General features: G+C 39.0%; 1 protein-coding gene across 1 annotated transcript; it reads right to left on the bottom strand.

Moving 5' to 3' along the window:
- Nucleotides 1–679: 679 nt before the first annotated feature.
- LOC117392932 (intraflagellar transport protein 172 homolog) lies at nucleotides 680–12,992 on the bottom strand. Its single transcript, XM_055232376.1, has 17 exons — nucleotides 12,760–12,992; nucleotides 11,704–11,827; nucleotides 11,150–11,245; nucleotides 10,227–10,388; nucleotides 8,924–8,977; nucleotides 8,154–8,257; nucleotides 6,711–6,796; nucleotides 6,033–6,039; nucleotides 5,703–5,814; nucleotides 4,192–4,359; nucleotides 3,771–3,850; nucleotides 3,273–3,380; nucleotides 2,688–2,772; nucleotides 2,286–2,378; nucleotides 2,132–2,209; nucleotides 1,715–1,795; nucleotides 680–802 (listed from the first exon to the last, which is right to left on the bottom strand). Exons 1-17 carry the CDS (start codon nucleotides 12,990–12,992, stop codon nucleotides 680–682), a joined length of 1,794 nt encoding a protein of 597 aa, XP_055088351.1.
- Nucleotides 12,993–13,671: the final 679 nt, after the last annotated feature.

Raw genomic sequence — 13,671 nt, 5'->3', positions numbered from 1 at the left:
ATATCGCTGTATCAATATTTTGAGTACAGCCCTGGTAAAAAACCTCAAACATCTCAGACTACGCAGAACGCAGGCAGAGCCATACAATTCTAAAGGGATCATTTATAAATAGTTCTTTTTAGTTTTTATTTCTGTACCCGTTAATCTTGCCTAGTTTTTTCAAGTTTTAAATTTGGTTTATAGTTTATACTTTTACCTCCTGGTTGGACACAAGCAGCAGTATGACACATGTAGAAGTAATTCCATAACTGTTACTAGCAACTATAATGGTAAACAAGAGCCAAAACTTAAATTGCACAAAGGTTATGATTAGACCAATAAAAATAAATGACAACACCGTTGTCAGAAAAATGTCTTTCTTGTGCGTAAATGTCTCTGCATTTTGAATGGGATTGATGAGAGTGGAAAGCAGAGGGATTCTGTCTCAAAACTCACAGCGACTTCCTGTATTTTTGTTTTTTATACTTTATTTTCAACTTTTCTTCACAAGCTGCCACTTAATTGATGTGGAGCTATGATAAATATTTACCACAGGTCCTATCCTATCATAACTAAGTCAGAATTAGAAAAAAATTTACTAACTAATTAACTAAACTAACTAAATATGCTCTTTAAATATAGTGGTATTTCCTGTACCCGTTCGTAAAGTCGGCCTTGATGAGGCTGCTGGTGATGCGGTTCACCATCTCTGTGTTGTTGATAAATTCGGCTCGACTGAGGGCAACTCTGGCAGCTTTGGCTGGGAGTCCTGCTCTGAGGTAAGGTTCACAGCTGCTGAGAAGTCCCCTTCTGCCTCCTTCACCTGGACATGCAAAAAGCAAATAGTATTCAGTAAGAGTTTAAATTATTCAGTAAGAGTTTTAGATAGATTTGAATGTATAGCACAGAGTTTGCATCCTTTAAGTGTGAAAAAGTGCTATAAAAATGTGACCATTTACCATTTTAAATAGGCCAAAGCAGAAAAGTTTAAAAATGTTGCAATCTATGACAACCTTTGAAACCCTTTCTACCATGAATAATTTCTGAACAAATAGGGATTACACAGACTTGGAAATAAAAGTTGGAAATAAGTTGGAAATAAAAAAGTATGCTTTGTTGAGTTTTAAGCATGTTATAGCTGTTTGATCATTTACTCACCCAAAGTTGTATTTGGAATTATTTGTGCATGTTTGAGCAATTTTTAATTGTTCAAGATGCTATTTTGCTTACCTGACCAGCCAAACCCTACTACAATCTGATCAAATCCAGAAGGGTCTGGACCTTGTCAACAGAGGGTGAAAATTTCTGAACTAGAGAGGGTCCAACCACAATGGCATCATCGCATTACTTGTTTCTCAAACGCAGAGGACATCTCCTCGCAAAAATTCTCATTCAAAACAAAATAACTTATTTGATCTGAGATAAATGAAAGTTTGGTGCATCCATTGTTGATTCTGCAAAAATCTGCGCTGTTTTTCTGACTTTGTTTTTTTCCTTTATTACGTGTAAGCAGTCATGTTTGTTTTGACCCGAAGGGAACATGTATCTCTCTGAGTGGTTAATCCGCCTGTCAATCACGCCCTCTGAAGTTGGGGAAACAGAATATAGCTCCAGATTCACTTTTCCTTGTAACAGGACAGGTAACCATTTTTCAGATCAAATTATAACAAATTAAGTTGAAAGGGTCAGTGGTTTTATCCTCGGTATCTGACACAACAGTTTGCTCCTCTCTCACCTCTCCGGCCTTCTCGTCCTGAGCCGTGTCTGTGAGCCATGTCATGTAACTCCTCCGCAAGTTCTCCAGCTCCGGGTGGCGCTGAAGCATGGAAAAGTTGTTAGTTTGATTCTAGCTACCTTTCTGTATGCTGTTGTGGTGTCCTTGGGCAAAGCACTTATGTATGTGATTGTATGTATGCGTGACCGTAACAATGATGTCTTGAAGTGCGTTCAGAGCCCACTGAAAATGTAATAGGTTGCTTTCACATTCTACAAGTTGTGAAAAGCGCTTATAAACTCATCATGGTGAATAATTAGGATGCTCTGGATGCATAATGTAAGTGAGGAATACCACTGTAAAATGTTTTAAAAATTTTTAATATTTTTACATTTTGAAGAAGTTTTAATCAAGTTTAATTTTGAGCTTGTCCAGTACCTTTGCCTCGGCCACAGCGATGCTCTCGTCCCACATGTGCAGCTCCTGATACATCTCTATGGCCTCATCCACAGCGTTCTGAAAATTTACAAAAACCAATACATTTTAACAAAATGTTAAATTGTATATTAAAATGTGAACCATATCCTCAGACCTGCTCCATGTAGAATCTTTCTGCCAGTTTGAAGTTCTTGTCCAGAGTGGCCACTTTAGCTTGAACCTGGTAATATGTCGTGCCATCTCCTCCCTGTGACACAGATAATATGTATCCGTGCTTTAGAAAAATGCGCAATATCATTTTCAAAACGTGGCAGTTGGCACATTTTTAAAATGTAAATATAAATAAATGGATGCTAGCCACCACATTGCAAAAGGATATAAGCATGGTTGGAAGTGGTTAGTTTGAGCTCTGGTTGCAATTCACTTTCTATTGAAAAACCATTGCCGAATTAGCAGATAAGCCACTATAACTGTAACCGCTATAACCTCAGTTAGCTTCATGGGTGACGTCACACTCACTTAGTCCACTTCTTTATACAGTCTATGGGATCCTCACCATCTCTTTCTCTACTTTGTCTGCAATTTGGTTGATTTGATGAAGAAATCGAACAGTAGAAACATCTCCCAAAGCAGCAAAACACCTGAAAAGCAAAAAAGGTAGATTATATAAACTACACTGAATCTACTTATCCGCTGTAGCTGTGTGTCTTTAACTCTATCTAACTTGTCCCTACTATTGTGATGTAACAAACGCATGAGTTTTCAGACATGAGCACAGCATTAGGACAGCTTTTTCAGACGTAAGTGAAGCAGGTGGATGGCCTTAAATCTTAAGCCTACATTTGCAATAGATACAATGTTTTATTTTTAGATGGAGAATTTTGTACAACTGCTTTGTTCTACAATATAGTGTATACTCAATGGCAGAATGAACTCATTTAAAGAAAAACAGAAAATATGGTACTCTAGCTTTAATTTAGGTCCAAGTAAATTGCCCTCAGAAACAAAGAAAAAATATAATTCCAGTACTCAGATTTCCTCCATTCAGCATCAACATTAGCAGCTACTAGAGATCCTGAGTGATACACCTATGAACAGTGCATATTACAAATAGGCCTCTCTCCTCTGTTTATGTTAGTACCTCTCTGCGATGTGCAGCTGCCGCGCCTCCAGAGCTAGTTTACTCAGAGTCTTCCACATGGCCTCGGTCTCTGTTGTCATGTCCAATGTCTCCAGGAACGCTGTCGCTCTGGAACAAAACATCCACAATGTAAAGCTGCACTTTGGAACTTTCTTAACATTAGCCCAACCTTAACCTGCTTGTCTTCCATAGAGATGTCCTTGCTTTACCTGGAACAAGTTAAGGTACACTTTGGAATTAAACTTAAAAAAAAAGAAAAGGTTTTTTAAGCACTTATAATAGTCAATAGTTAAGTAACATCTTCATGGGACCAGCAGGAGGCAGATCCCCAGAAAAGTTGCATTAGGTTTAGATTTAATTGCTTATTTCACATAGAATATTTCTATGGTTTCATGACATTTCTGACAGTTACACAATGTTTAGCCTGAAATAAGAAAATCCACTAATGGGGAAATAAAAAGTATATTATAAAAAGTAAAATAATCTATCTAGTCTCACCGGTCGTAGTCTCCGTCATCGATGGCTGTTCCAAACTCGATGAGGCCTTCATCCAGAGTGTACGTGACTGTGTTCAGACCCTCAGAGACGATCACATTTGTTTTCCCTCAGTGCGCTCCAGATCCACAATATCCCCCTGAGGAAGAGGGTAATGAAATGATACAGTATCACAGTGTCTTCCAAACATAGTGTATTCATAACTTTAGTTTTTCATGAGTAGTATCAGTAGTGCCTTCATAAGGAAGATGGTACTTGCAGCAGTATTTGCAGTAATATTTGCAGAGGCACTAGCACCTAGCACGAAAACATAGAGGTGCTAGTAGTAGTAGTAGTAGTAGTAGTAGTAAGAGCAGCAGCAGCAGTAGCATATTTGTAGTAATACCACTAGTAGTAGAAGTAATAGTACTTGCCGTAGTAGTACCTTTATAGGAAACATAGTGACACTCTCGGGGCTGTCGATGCTGTACCACACACACAGGTTTGCTCTGTTCTGAGCCACCACCACATCACTGCCCGGGATCCACTGCACGAACGAACAGAAGCCCAAAGAGTGCACTTCAGAGTGGACGTCCAGGTCGAACAAGTGCAGCTGAAAGAGAGGAGAACCAGGAGTGAAGCAGGACTGAAGCAGTAACTCGGGTCTCAGGAGGTTAAACCAGTATTAAAGCTACTGGTAGCTGGGGTTTTTCCCACCTCCGACTCCGAAAGGGAGAGTGGATCTGAGTGGTTATCACCACATGTAAACATTTGATATTGTTTAAATCCGACAATATTCTATTTAACACGTTACAGACATTTACATTTATTTAGCCTAGGGTTTAAGCATTGCTAAACCCAAGACTCAACCAATACCATCAGTGGTTAAATCTATGCTTGGCTATATAATAATCTCATAACATTTAACGTCCCTTTTATGGTCTCTGTTCTGCAGCAGAGGATCCAGCCTCATCGACTCTGTGTTTTAAATTATGGAGCTGGGGCATATTATGGGATGTAATCTATAAGCATAAGTGTGTCCCTTGACGCTGCCCCCTGCTGTTCTAATCAGAGCAGAACGTGATGAGCCCAGTGTATTTTAATATCTCGGGTTCTATAGTCCTTCCCTGGAGTGAAGTCAGTGAACGGGGAGAGTGAAGACTTAATTAAAAAGTTAACACACTACAAGCAAAGAGATTTGCCACAGCGGAGCAACAGTGGCTTTAGTGGTTATAGTGCATACTGTTGTTGTGTCCTTGGGCAAGATAGTTCACGCACCTTGCCTCCCGTGGCTCTGTAGGCTGCTGTGAATGTGGGATGTGATCACTCAACCAGTAAATTCATCTTACAAGCCTTATAACAGACATATAAAACTTCTTTTCTGTTTAGGCAGTAATTGGGCATATTATTTTGAGCTCAGGCCTGGAGCTAATCCAGAGGCAGACTGTGAGGCCATGATCTGTTTGTGGCACTTTGACAGGGCACAGCACATTACAGGGATTTGGCAGAGTTTACAGTTTCTTGTCCCTAAACTTCCCTCTGTTCCCACTGTTCCCTCTCTCCTCTCTCTCTTCCCTCTCTTCCCTCCTTCTCACCTCGCTCTTCTCCATCCCAATTCTCCTCCCTCCCTGTCTTCTCTCTCTCTTCCCTCCCTTCTTCCCTCATCCCTCTTCTCCTCTCTCATCCCTTCTCCCTCTCCTCCCTCCCTCTCTCCTCTCACCCTCTCTCCTCCTCTCTCTTCCCTCCTCTCTTCCCTCCCTCTTCTCCTCTCTTAACTCTTCTCCTCCCTTTCTCCTCCCTCCCTCTCTACCTCTCTCCTCTCTTCTCCCCCCTACCTCTCGCCTCTCTTCTCCCTCTCCTCCCTCCCTCTCCCCTCTCTCCTCTCTCTTCCCTCCGTCTCTACTCTCCCCCCTCCCTCTTGTCTCTCTTCTCCTTCATACATTGTTGCAGTCTTACCCTGAGTTTCTTGTCTGTGAAGAGTAGTTTCTTCCCGGTCTCATTCAGTTCTAACCAGTCAATCTTGGAGTCGTGGCTGATGGTCGCCAGAGTGCACCTCCTCTGAGATCCACTGTGGAAGAGTTAAAGAGGTTAAAGAGAGAGTATTTTACTGTTAAGGAGCATTAACTGTAACACATCACATATTTAGATAACTGTGTTACCTTTTATTGTTTTGAATATGATATATTCACCAAAAACAAAGTATTGACATGTTTTATAAGTTTTATAAGCAATTTTAGATCAATGTTATAGTTTGAACAAAATGCAAAATGGTGATCTACCTGGTACTTATGTCCTAAAAAAGAAATCAACAAAAACTGTAATATTTGACGCCAAACACTAAAGCTTAGGTGTCCAAAAATCCCATAAAGTGCTGAATACTGTGCAAATGTAATTAATTCAGTCTGTGCTATAGTTTTGACTTAAAGAAGAACTGTGCCTGTGTCTGCTCTGTAGTTATAATCTAACACCCATAGATCATTGTTATAATATGGACTTTTTAAATTCCAATATTGATCTAAAATGAGTAAATGAAAGAAACAAGTCTACTGACTTCCAAGTTAGAAAACTGCGGTGCCCAATGGGAGCTGACGTTACCGAAAACATCTTTACAACCAAGTGCCGCATGCTGTCGGCCCCCCCTGTGGACAGCTGCACATCGTACTAGAGGGTAGTAGATTTTTTTTTTTCATTTGTACCAAAATGACTATGTGACACTGCCGAATCCTATGAGTATCACCAATTAAAAAAGTAAACTTGCAGAACAAAGTAAGCGTAGAGTGGTGGCTGCGAAAATGGGAGTTGATCCGCAAAATGGCGTCTTGAAAATAGGTGATAAAGATTTCTAAAATATGCACAAATAATTCCAAATACAACTTCAGAGGGTCAATGAGAAGAAACAACCATAACATTGTGAAAAGCTCTGAAAAGACAATTGCAGAAGATGCCCACTTTAAATAATGTTACCGATGGCAATGGTTTTAAGGTCGATGAGATAGGCCAGTTTCTTGTTGTCCTCGGCTCCACTCCGCTTCCTCCCATTCAGACACACACTGCACACACACAGTTTAAAATCAAGATTCAGATTACAGTGCACATTTAGACCTGTCCAAAAGTATGAACAACTGAGGTCTGAGACTAAAGGTCAGGTAAGGGTTGGTGGGAGAGGTTTCACATCTACCACCCACTGATAACAAAAAAATCTTTTAAAAAAAAAACCCAAAATGCTCCTCCCTTAAGAGAGATATAAGGCAGTGTCCACCAGTACTTTGACCAGAACTGAAGAAGCGGCTTGGATGAGCAGCCAAACAGCTTCACTCCTACAACTATTTGTCCAGTTGACAGATTTGAAATGTTCTTTTACTATGGATCATACCTGGATGACAGGGATTACACAGACATGTTTAACGGCTGTACAAAATTGTTCTATGATTTTTTAGTAGCGTAGTGCCCACTCTAATTGAGCATTTTATTGTGAGTACAGAACCTGATCTTTTAACGCTTCAAAATGAACCAGGGGCAAACTGAAGAGGCCATTATGTATGACAGTTTTGACAGGGCAGAAAACATTAAAGCGGAGAGAATTTGCACTGTTTACATCTGACTGTTGACTGGAAGAAGTGATCGCAAATAACTAATTCTAAAAGTGAAAGCTGAATTAAATAAGTGATAAGAAATGTCCTCTATTGATATTTTGCAGCTGATGTCATCAACATTCCTCAGGGGTGTGATGCAACCTATAGGCACTGCTCTGTCTGAAGTTCTAGGACTCAAGTTAGACTTTAATTTAAGCTTTATTTTACCACAATCTGACCATAAAGATCTGGAAATCCAACAGAGCAGCTGATTTGTGCTGTCAAACAAGTCTCTCGCACATCAAATTACACTCACAAGCTAGCTAGCATTAGTGGACAGTTTCAGTTATTCACTCGCACCTTTGTTGTTGAAAACCAAACAGGACATGAGTGCTTGTATTGATCACAGGCTCCTGAAAATGTGTGTGTTTTTTTGACTTTTCAATCTATTAACATATCAGGCAGCGTTCGCATATGTGTGCATTGTGCCACCATGGTAACTGCTCAACATTCTATTGCTCTTATTATATAAAACATGCTAAAGCACTAGCACTTGAAAATCATTTAATAGCAATAGGGACTAATGCAGTAAAACGGATTATCCATGGGTTTCAGAATAATGAAAAATTAGGACTGCTGCCATAATGATTAGCAATTTAAAACTAAATAGTATATCTTTGGAGTGGTAGAAAAGTCCTCAAAATGTGTCAGGAAATAAAAAATATACAAAATTGACAGCCTGAGTACAAAGAAGGTATATCAGATCTGACTTCACTTAGTTAGGCCTAAAATGAAATGACTGATTTGTTAATATTATTTCCATAGAATGCCGTACCTGATGAGGTCAGGGTTCATGAACTCGGTCCGGACTGAGCCAAGGATCTCATTGTTGCTGTATTCCACCAGACTCAATTCCCCGGCATTAAAAATCATACACACCTAAAATAACAGAGGGTGATTTTTTTAAGTCCTGTAATAAGCATTATTCTGTCTATGTAAACCAGTTTAGACTACATGGGTACTTCCTGTATAACAGGTCTACAAGATTAATCGCAATTGAACCAAAATCTCAATTTGGTTGGATGCAATAAGGAAATTGCAAAGGCTGTAATTTTTAAAGTACCATCACTTTCACCACAAACTACAAAATCTCCTGTCTTATTCTGCATAAAAGCTGCTAAGCCTGTACTTTAGATCTGTACAAACATGTTAGGTAATGTGATTCTTGTTTTAGTTTGTCAGTTCATATTTCAGTATTTTTGTAAATTTGTTTGTGTTTAAAATGTGAACTTTGAACAGAGTCCTAATGTTAAAATATAAAACTCAAAGCTAATCACAATCTCAACGGCTGTTAGAAAAATGACAATTAGATATCTTTTCCCAAATCGTTCAGCCCACTGTATAATTTGTGGAACTCCAAAACCTTATTTCTTTTGTCAGCAAAAAATTGCAATAAAAATGAGCTAGCAAGGATTGAAAAAAAAAGTTTGTTTCAATATAAAAAACGATGTTGGATGCATCTCATTGGGAATTTATGTATTTTATTATTTATTTTATTATATGTTTTAAATTCATATGTGTAGCATATGGCATTGTGGCACTTACAGATTCATTTTCAAAGAAGAACTTTTCATTTCCTCCTGACCCGGGCCAAGCCACCTGCAAAACACAAATATGCAAAATAATATACATTATCACGATTTTCATTCAGTTTAATTCATTGCAACGCCCAGAGTTTTTCAGTTGTAAAAAAAAAAAACACAAATTAACGTTTTACTTAAAAAATAACAACAAAATATATTTCTATGGAGTTTAAAAAAATTTGCCGCATTAATGTGCTATTTCAATTTTAAACAATGAGCCTAAAAGACAAACCTGATGCTCTGAGGACAATCTGGGAATGACACACAGCCGACTGGGCCAGTGTACAACTAAATAATGGCTAGATTTTCATGACTATACCATAGACTGTATATATAAAAGGATATAGCGCCTACTAGCCGCTCCATTCCAAACAGGAAGTGAGCATAGTAGGATTCAGCTCCATTGACTCTGGCTCCAATTCACTTTCTATTGAAAAAACGCTGCCACTCTCTCTATAACTGTTGTTGTAACTCTCCTCATTCTTCTTAAAATTAGGGGCCGATCCTTTTCAGTTCCGAAACTGATATCAATACTTCAATGTGTCGTACCCAATATTAGCCGATACCAGTTTAGGGATGGAAAATGGCACTTATTTCCTTGAAACACAAGAGATCCAATTATTTATCCCTCAAATCACTACTGAACAGCTTTGTATGAAAAAAGGTTCAAACATTATGAGATGTTCTAGCTAACATCAGTCTGTAAATAGTCTCATTACATCAATTAAGGCCCAACCAGGGTACCAGCTTAACAGATACCATGGAACCGATTCCAGATCCAGCTAATGTTTCAGCATTGGCATCGTTATTTTATACAAGTATCGTATCAGTGCAATCCTACTTAAATTGTTCATATTAACTTGCTCTAATGATCCTGGAGGTTCTGTTTTACTATTTTGCCCGTAAATTAAGATATGAAAATTAATAACAAATCAGGTGCCTTCTTTCAGTGACGTCGCTCCCACTAGCATTAGCAGGTTTGTGTGACAGTGGTGCTAGGCACTCTGCCAAACCAGCAGTGTGAACGGCAAGGGGGCTGTACCTTCAACAGCCTTGCTCCTGATAGACTCTTTGGTTACTATGATATAATCGCTCAGAATTCCAAACAGTAGCTATAACTGCTAGCCTCAATGAGCTTCATTTGACTGGGGCTGAACGCTGTGACGTCACACTCACTTAGTCCTTTATAGGTCTCTAATTGAATGTAGGGATGATATGGGAGGGCTTTCATAGATATTGATCAGTAGTATTGTTCATATCAGTACCTCGCTGAGTTTGTTGGTGAGCAGGTCTCCGAGCAGCAGCGTGTCTGACGTGTGAGCTACTAAATATCTGTCTTTGCCCAGTATCTTCACCTCCTCGATCTCATATCCGTAATATGACTTCAGAATGACCCGGGCACCTGTCGACAGGTTCCTCACCACCACCTGCAGGAGACAGGAGACAGGGGACAGTGAGGGCTTAGTGTATTGTCAAAGGACACAACAACACTCTGCACTATGCACCATGTATATTCAGTCTTAATAGTTCATCCTGATCTTTTGGTACGGGGTTGCAGAGGGATTTAAACTAGAACCGTGCAACTGTCACAAATCGCAGATGAAGGCCAGGGATATATAAAATTGCTTTTGAAAGACAAACAGAGGTGGGTACAGTAGCCAAACATTGTACTCAAGTAAGAGTAAAGTTACTTAAAAATAATATTACTCAATTAGAAGTACAAAGTAGTGGTCAAAGAAATTACTCAAATATTTGTAAAAGTACCACTCAAGTAAGAGTAACACAATCTGACCAGAAAGAACTGACTTAGTAAAAATGATCTTGTTTGTTGTAGTCCCAACTGTTAAACAAATCTCTGATATACTGTAACATTACAGGCACAAGCTAGCTAGCTTTAGCCAATAGTTTTTTCAGTTAGTCACTCTCACCTTTTTGTGTAAAATCAAACTAATCAAATTAATCACAGATGAAAAATGTGTTGTTTAAATCCATTTTGTATTTTTTCTTGAGTTTTCAGTCAGTCTTAAAACGTTTTTGGGCAGTGTTTGCTAATGTTTTATCACCATGGGTACTGCTGAATATTCCACCATACACATATATATAGAACACCCCCAGCACAATGTCACTGCAATGTATCAACACATGGGTCATTAAACGAGACCAGTGGTCATAATGATTTAGCCCTTACCTGGCTCAGTCCCACATAGGTCATCTCAAACTTGTTTTTATAGATGGTTCTCCTCAGACAGCAGTCGAACAGCTCCACTCCTCCACACAGAGTCCCCTGCACAGAAGCATGTGAGCCTGTTCTGACCTGGTTTAGATCTGAATGCTGATGGTTCGAAGTCATTATAACAAAAAGCAACAACTGAGAATTCCCTGAGTAGAAAATGTTAGGGAAATTCTATTCCTGTGCTGTACTGACGGGTCTTACTGGCAGCTCAGCCCTCATTATCAGTATAATACTCCCTACAACAGAAGCATAGTCAGATTGGACTGCACTACTGGACTGGGCTGGACACTGTCATGGAAACTACGATTTTACCTTTCGGATCAAAATACAATGTAATCAATAGCAAAAGCTGCTCTCTTCCTCCATCTGTGGGTAAGAGTGTGAAATCCACCAGCGCATATATTCTATAAAGTTATAAAAGTGTATGAGTGTACAGACACACATGAGCTCCATCTAACCCTGTTTATAAAGAATAATCACATATGTATTAAGAGTGTCTATGAGCATACAGCGCAGAGCTTGGAGCCATCCCTCTTCCAGGCCAGGCTGGTGATGGTGTACAGATTTGGGATCTCTTTAGGTTTGGCCTCATCCCACATGCCTCTGCGCGGAGCCCAGTTAAACACTCGCAGCCTGGAAAGGAAAGAACCATTGTATTAATTATCTGCAGTTTAAACTGTGGTGTTCTAGCTTTAGTAAAATAAAAAATAAAAATTATTTGATTCTTGGTGGTGGTGAGTTACCTCTGTCACAGCTGCCCTGAGGCAGGCTAAGGAAGATGTGGCTACAACTTAACTCATTACCACTAACACTATCACAGGCCTACATGCATCTCAAAAGCACATTAGCACCATATAATGCCTGTGTATGGAATTGAACGGCTAACCTTGAATTAGTGAATGAATGTCTCAACTGCACTGTTGCTCCTCTACATACAGTCTTAGTATCAACCTGAGCACAATCCAAAAGTGGTTCTGCTTAAAACTCTGGATACAGTCTTGGTATAACCCTTGTTAACTCACACTGCTTCATGTCTTTACTTCCAGGATTATTTATATTGTGGATTCATAATGAAGGTAGAAAAACTATGAATGACACATATCAAATGTAGTAAACAAAAAATAAACTCAAAATAACTCCAAAATTGTTTTAGATTTTTAAAATGTTTTTTATTTGCCTTTGCCTTTGCACCCTGGTTTGCACTTTTGGCATTTCTGGGCCCAAACACGGTGCAGCTGTGAAGTGAAAACCAGTTCATGAGACTTCATCATGAAGCTCATTGAGAGGGCCAAGGGTTTACAGTGCTGTCCACAAAGCAGGTAGATACTCTGAGCACTTCAATATAAAATATAAAAAAATGTTAGTTGAGTTATTTAACTTTTTTTGCTACATAATTCCATATATCTTGCTTCATATTTGATGTCTTCTGTATGTATCTAAAATGTAGAAAGCAGTAAACAAAGAAAAACATTTCGTGAGAGTATGTGTCCAAACTTTTAACTGTTCGTGTATAAACAAAGGTATAGTGTATGTAAAGTCTCATAAATCAAATGAAAATGCCGGACCTGTCGTAGCTGCCAAACACCACGCTCTGACCGCTGGGGCTCGACACTGCTGCGCTGAACTCCCTCTCACTCTGGTCACGGCTGTGGTCAAACGTCTGCAGCACGTGCCCCTCTCTGCTGTACGCCACAATCCTCTGATCATATCCACCAATCAAGAAACTGTTCAAGCCCCAGGCCAGAGCGTACGGAGGGCACGGGTGAACCAGCAGCTTACCCTGCACACAGGATAACATCACAACATTCTATAGACAAATCAAAATGGAGAGTTGGGTCTAGTCCAGACATGGGCAAACTACGGCCCGGGGGCCACACACGGCCGTTTGGGTTTATTAATCCAGCCCGCCGAACGTGAACAAGTTTTGTTAAAATAGGTAAGGGTAAACCTTGTTCAAAGTTTTTCTGCTGTGTTTATTTAACAGAAATTTAATAAATAATTTAATTAATGCATTTGGAAAACAATTTGTACAATGAGCCCTGCATATTCATGCTTTGCTACATGTTACAGGCCAAATATTTTTATTTATATATATATATACTATATATATATATATATATAATATATATATATATATATATATATATATATATATATATATATATATATATATATATATATATATATATATATATATATATAATAAAATATTTGGCCTGTAACATGTAGCAAAGCATGAATATGCAGGGCTCATTGTACAAATTGTTTTCCAAATGCATTAATTAAATTATTTATTAAATTTCTGTTAAATAAACACAGCAGAAAAACTTTGAACAAGGTTTACCCTTACCTATTTTAACAAAACTTGTTCACGTTCGGCGGGCTGGATTAATAAACCCAAACGGCCGTGTGTGGCCCCCGGGCCGTAGTTTGCCCATGTCTGGACTAGACCCAACTCTCCATTTTTGATTTGTCTA

Source organism: Periophthalmus magnuspinnatus, chromosome 24 (genome assembly GCF_009829125.3).
Source record: "Periophthalmus magnuspinnatus isolate fPerMag1 chromosome 24, fPerMag1.2.pri, whole genome shotgun sequence".
In the NCBI taxonomy this organism is placed as follows: Eukaryota; Metazoa; Chordata; class Actinopteri; order Gobiiformes; family Gobiidae; genus Periophthalmus; species Periophthalmus magnuspinnatus.
The sequence above is the reverse complement of the archived record's forward strand: the minus strand, read 5'-3'. Positions and strand labels throughout refer to the sequence as shown.

Coding starts and splice junctions, on each gene's coding strand:
- LOC117392932 (XM_055232376.1), bottom strand. CDS start 12,992: ATGTTATCCTGTGTGCAGGGTAAGCTGCTGGTTCACCCGTGCCCTCCG. Junction 11,828..12,759: donor GTGTTTGGCAGCTACGACAG/GTCCGGCATTTT, acceptor TTTCCTTTCCAG/GCTGCGAGTGTTTAACTGGG. Junction 1,796..2,131: donor TCGCTGTGGCCGAGGCAAAG/GTACTGGACAAG, acceptor TCCATGCTTCAG/CGCCACCCGGAGCTGGAGAA.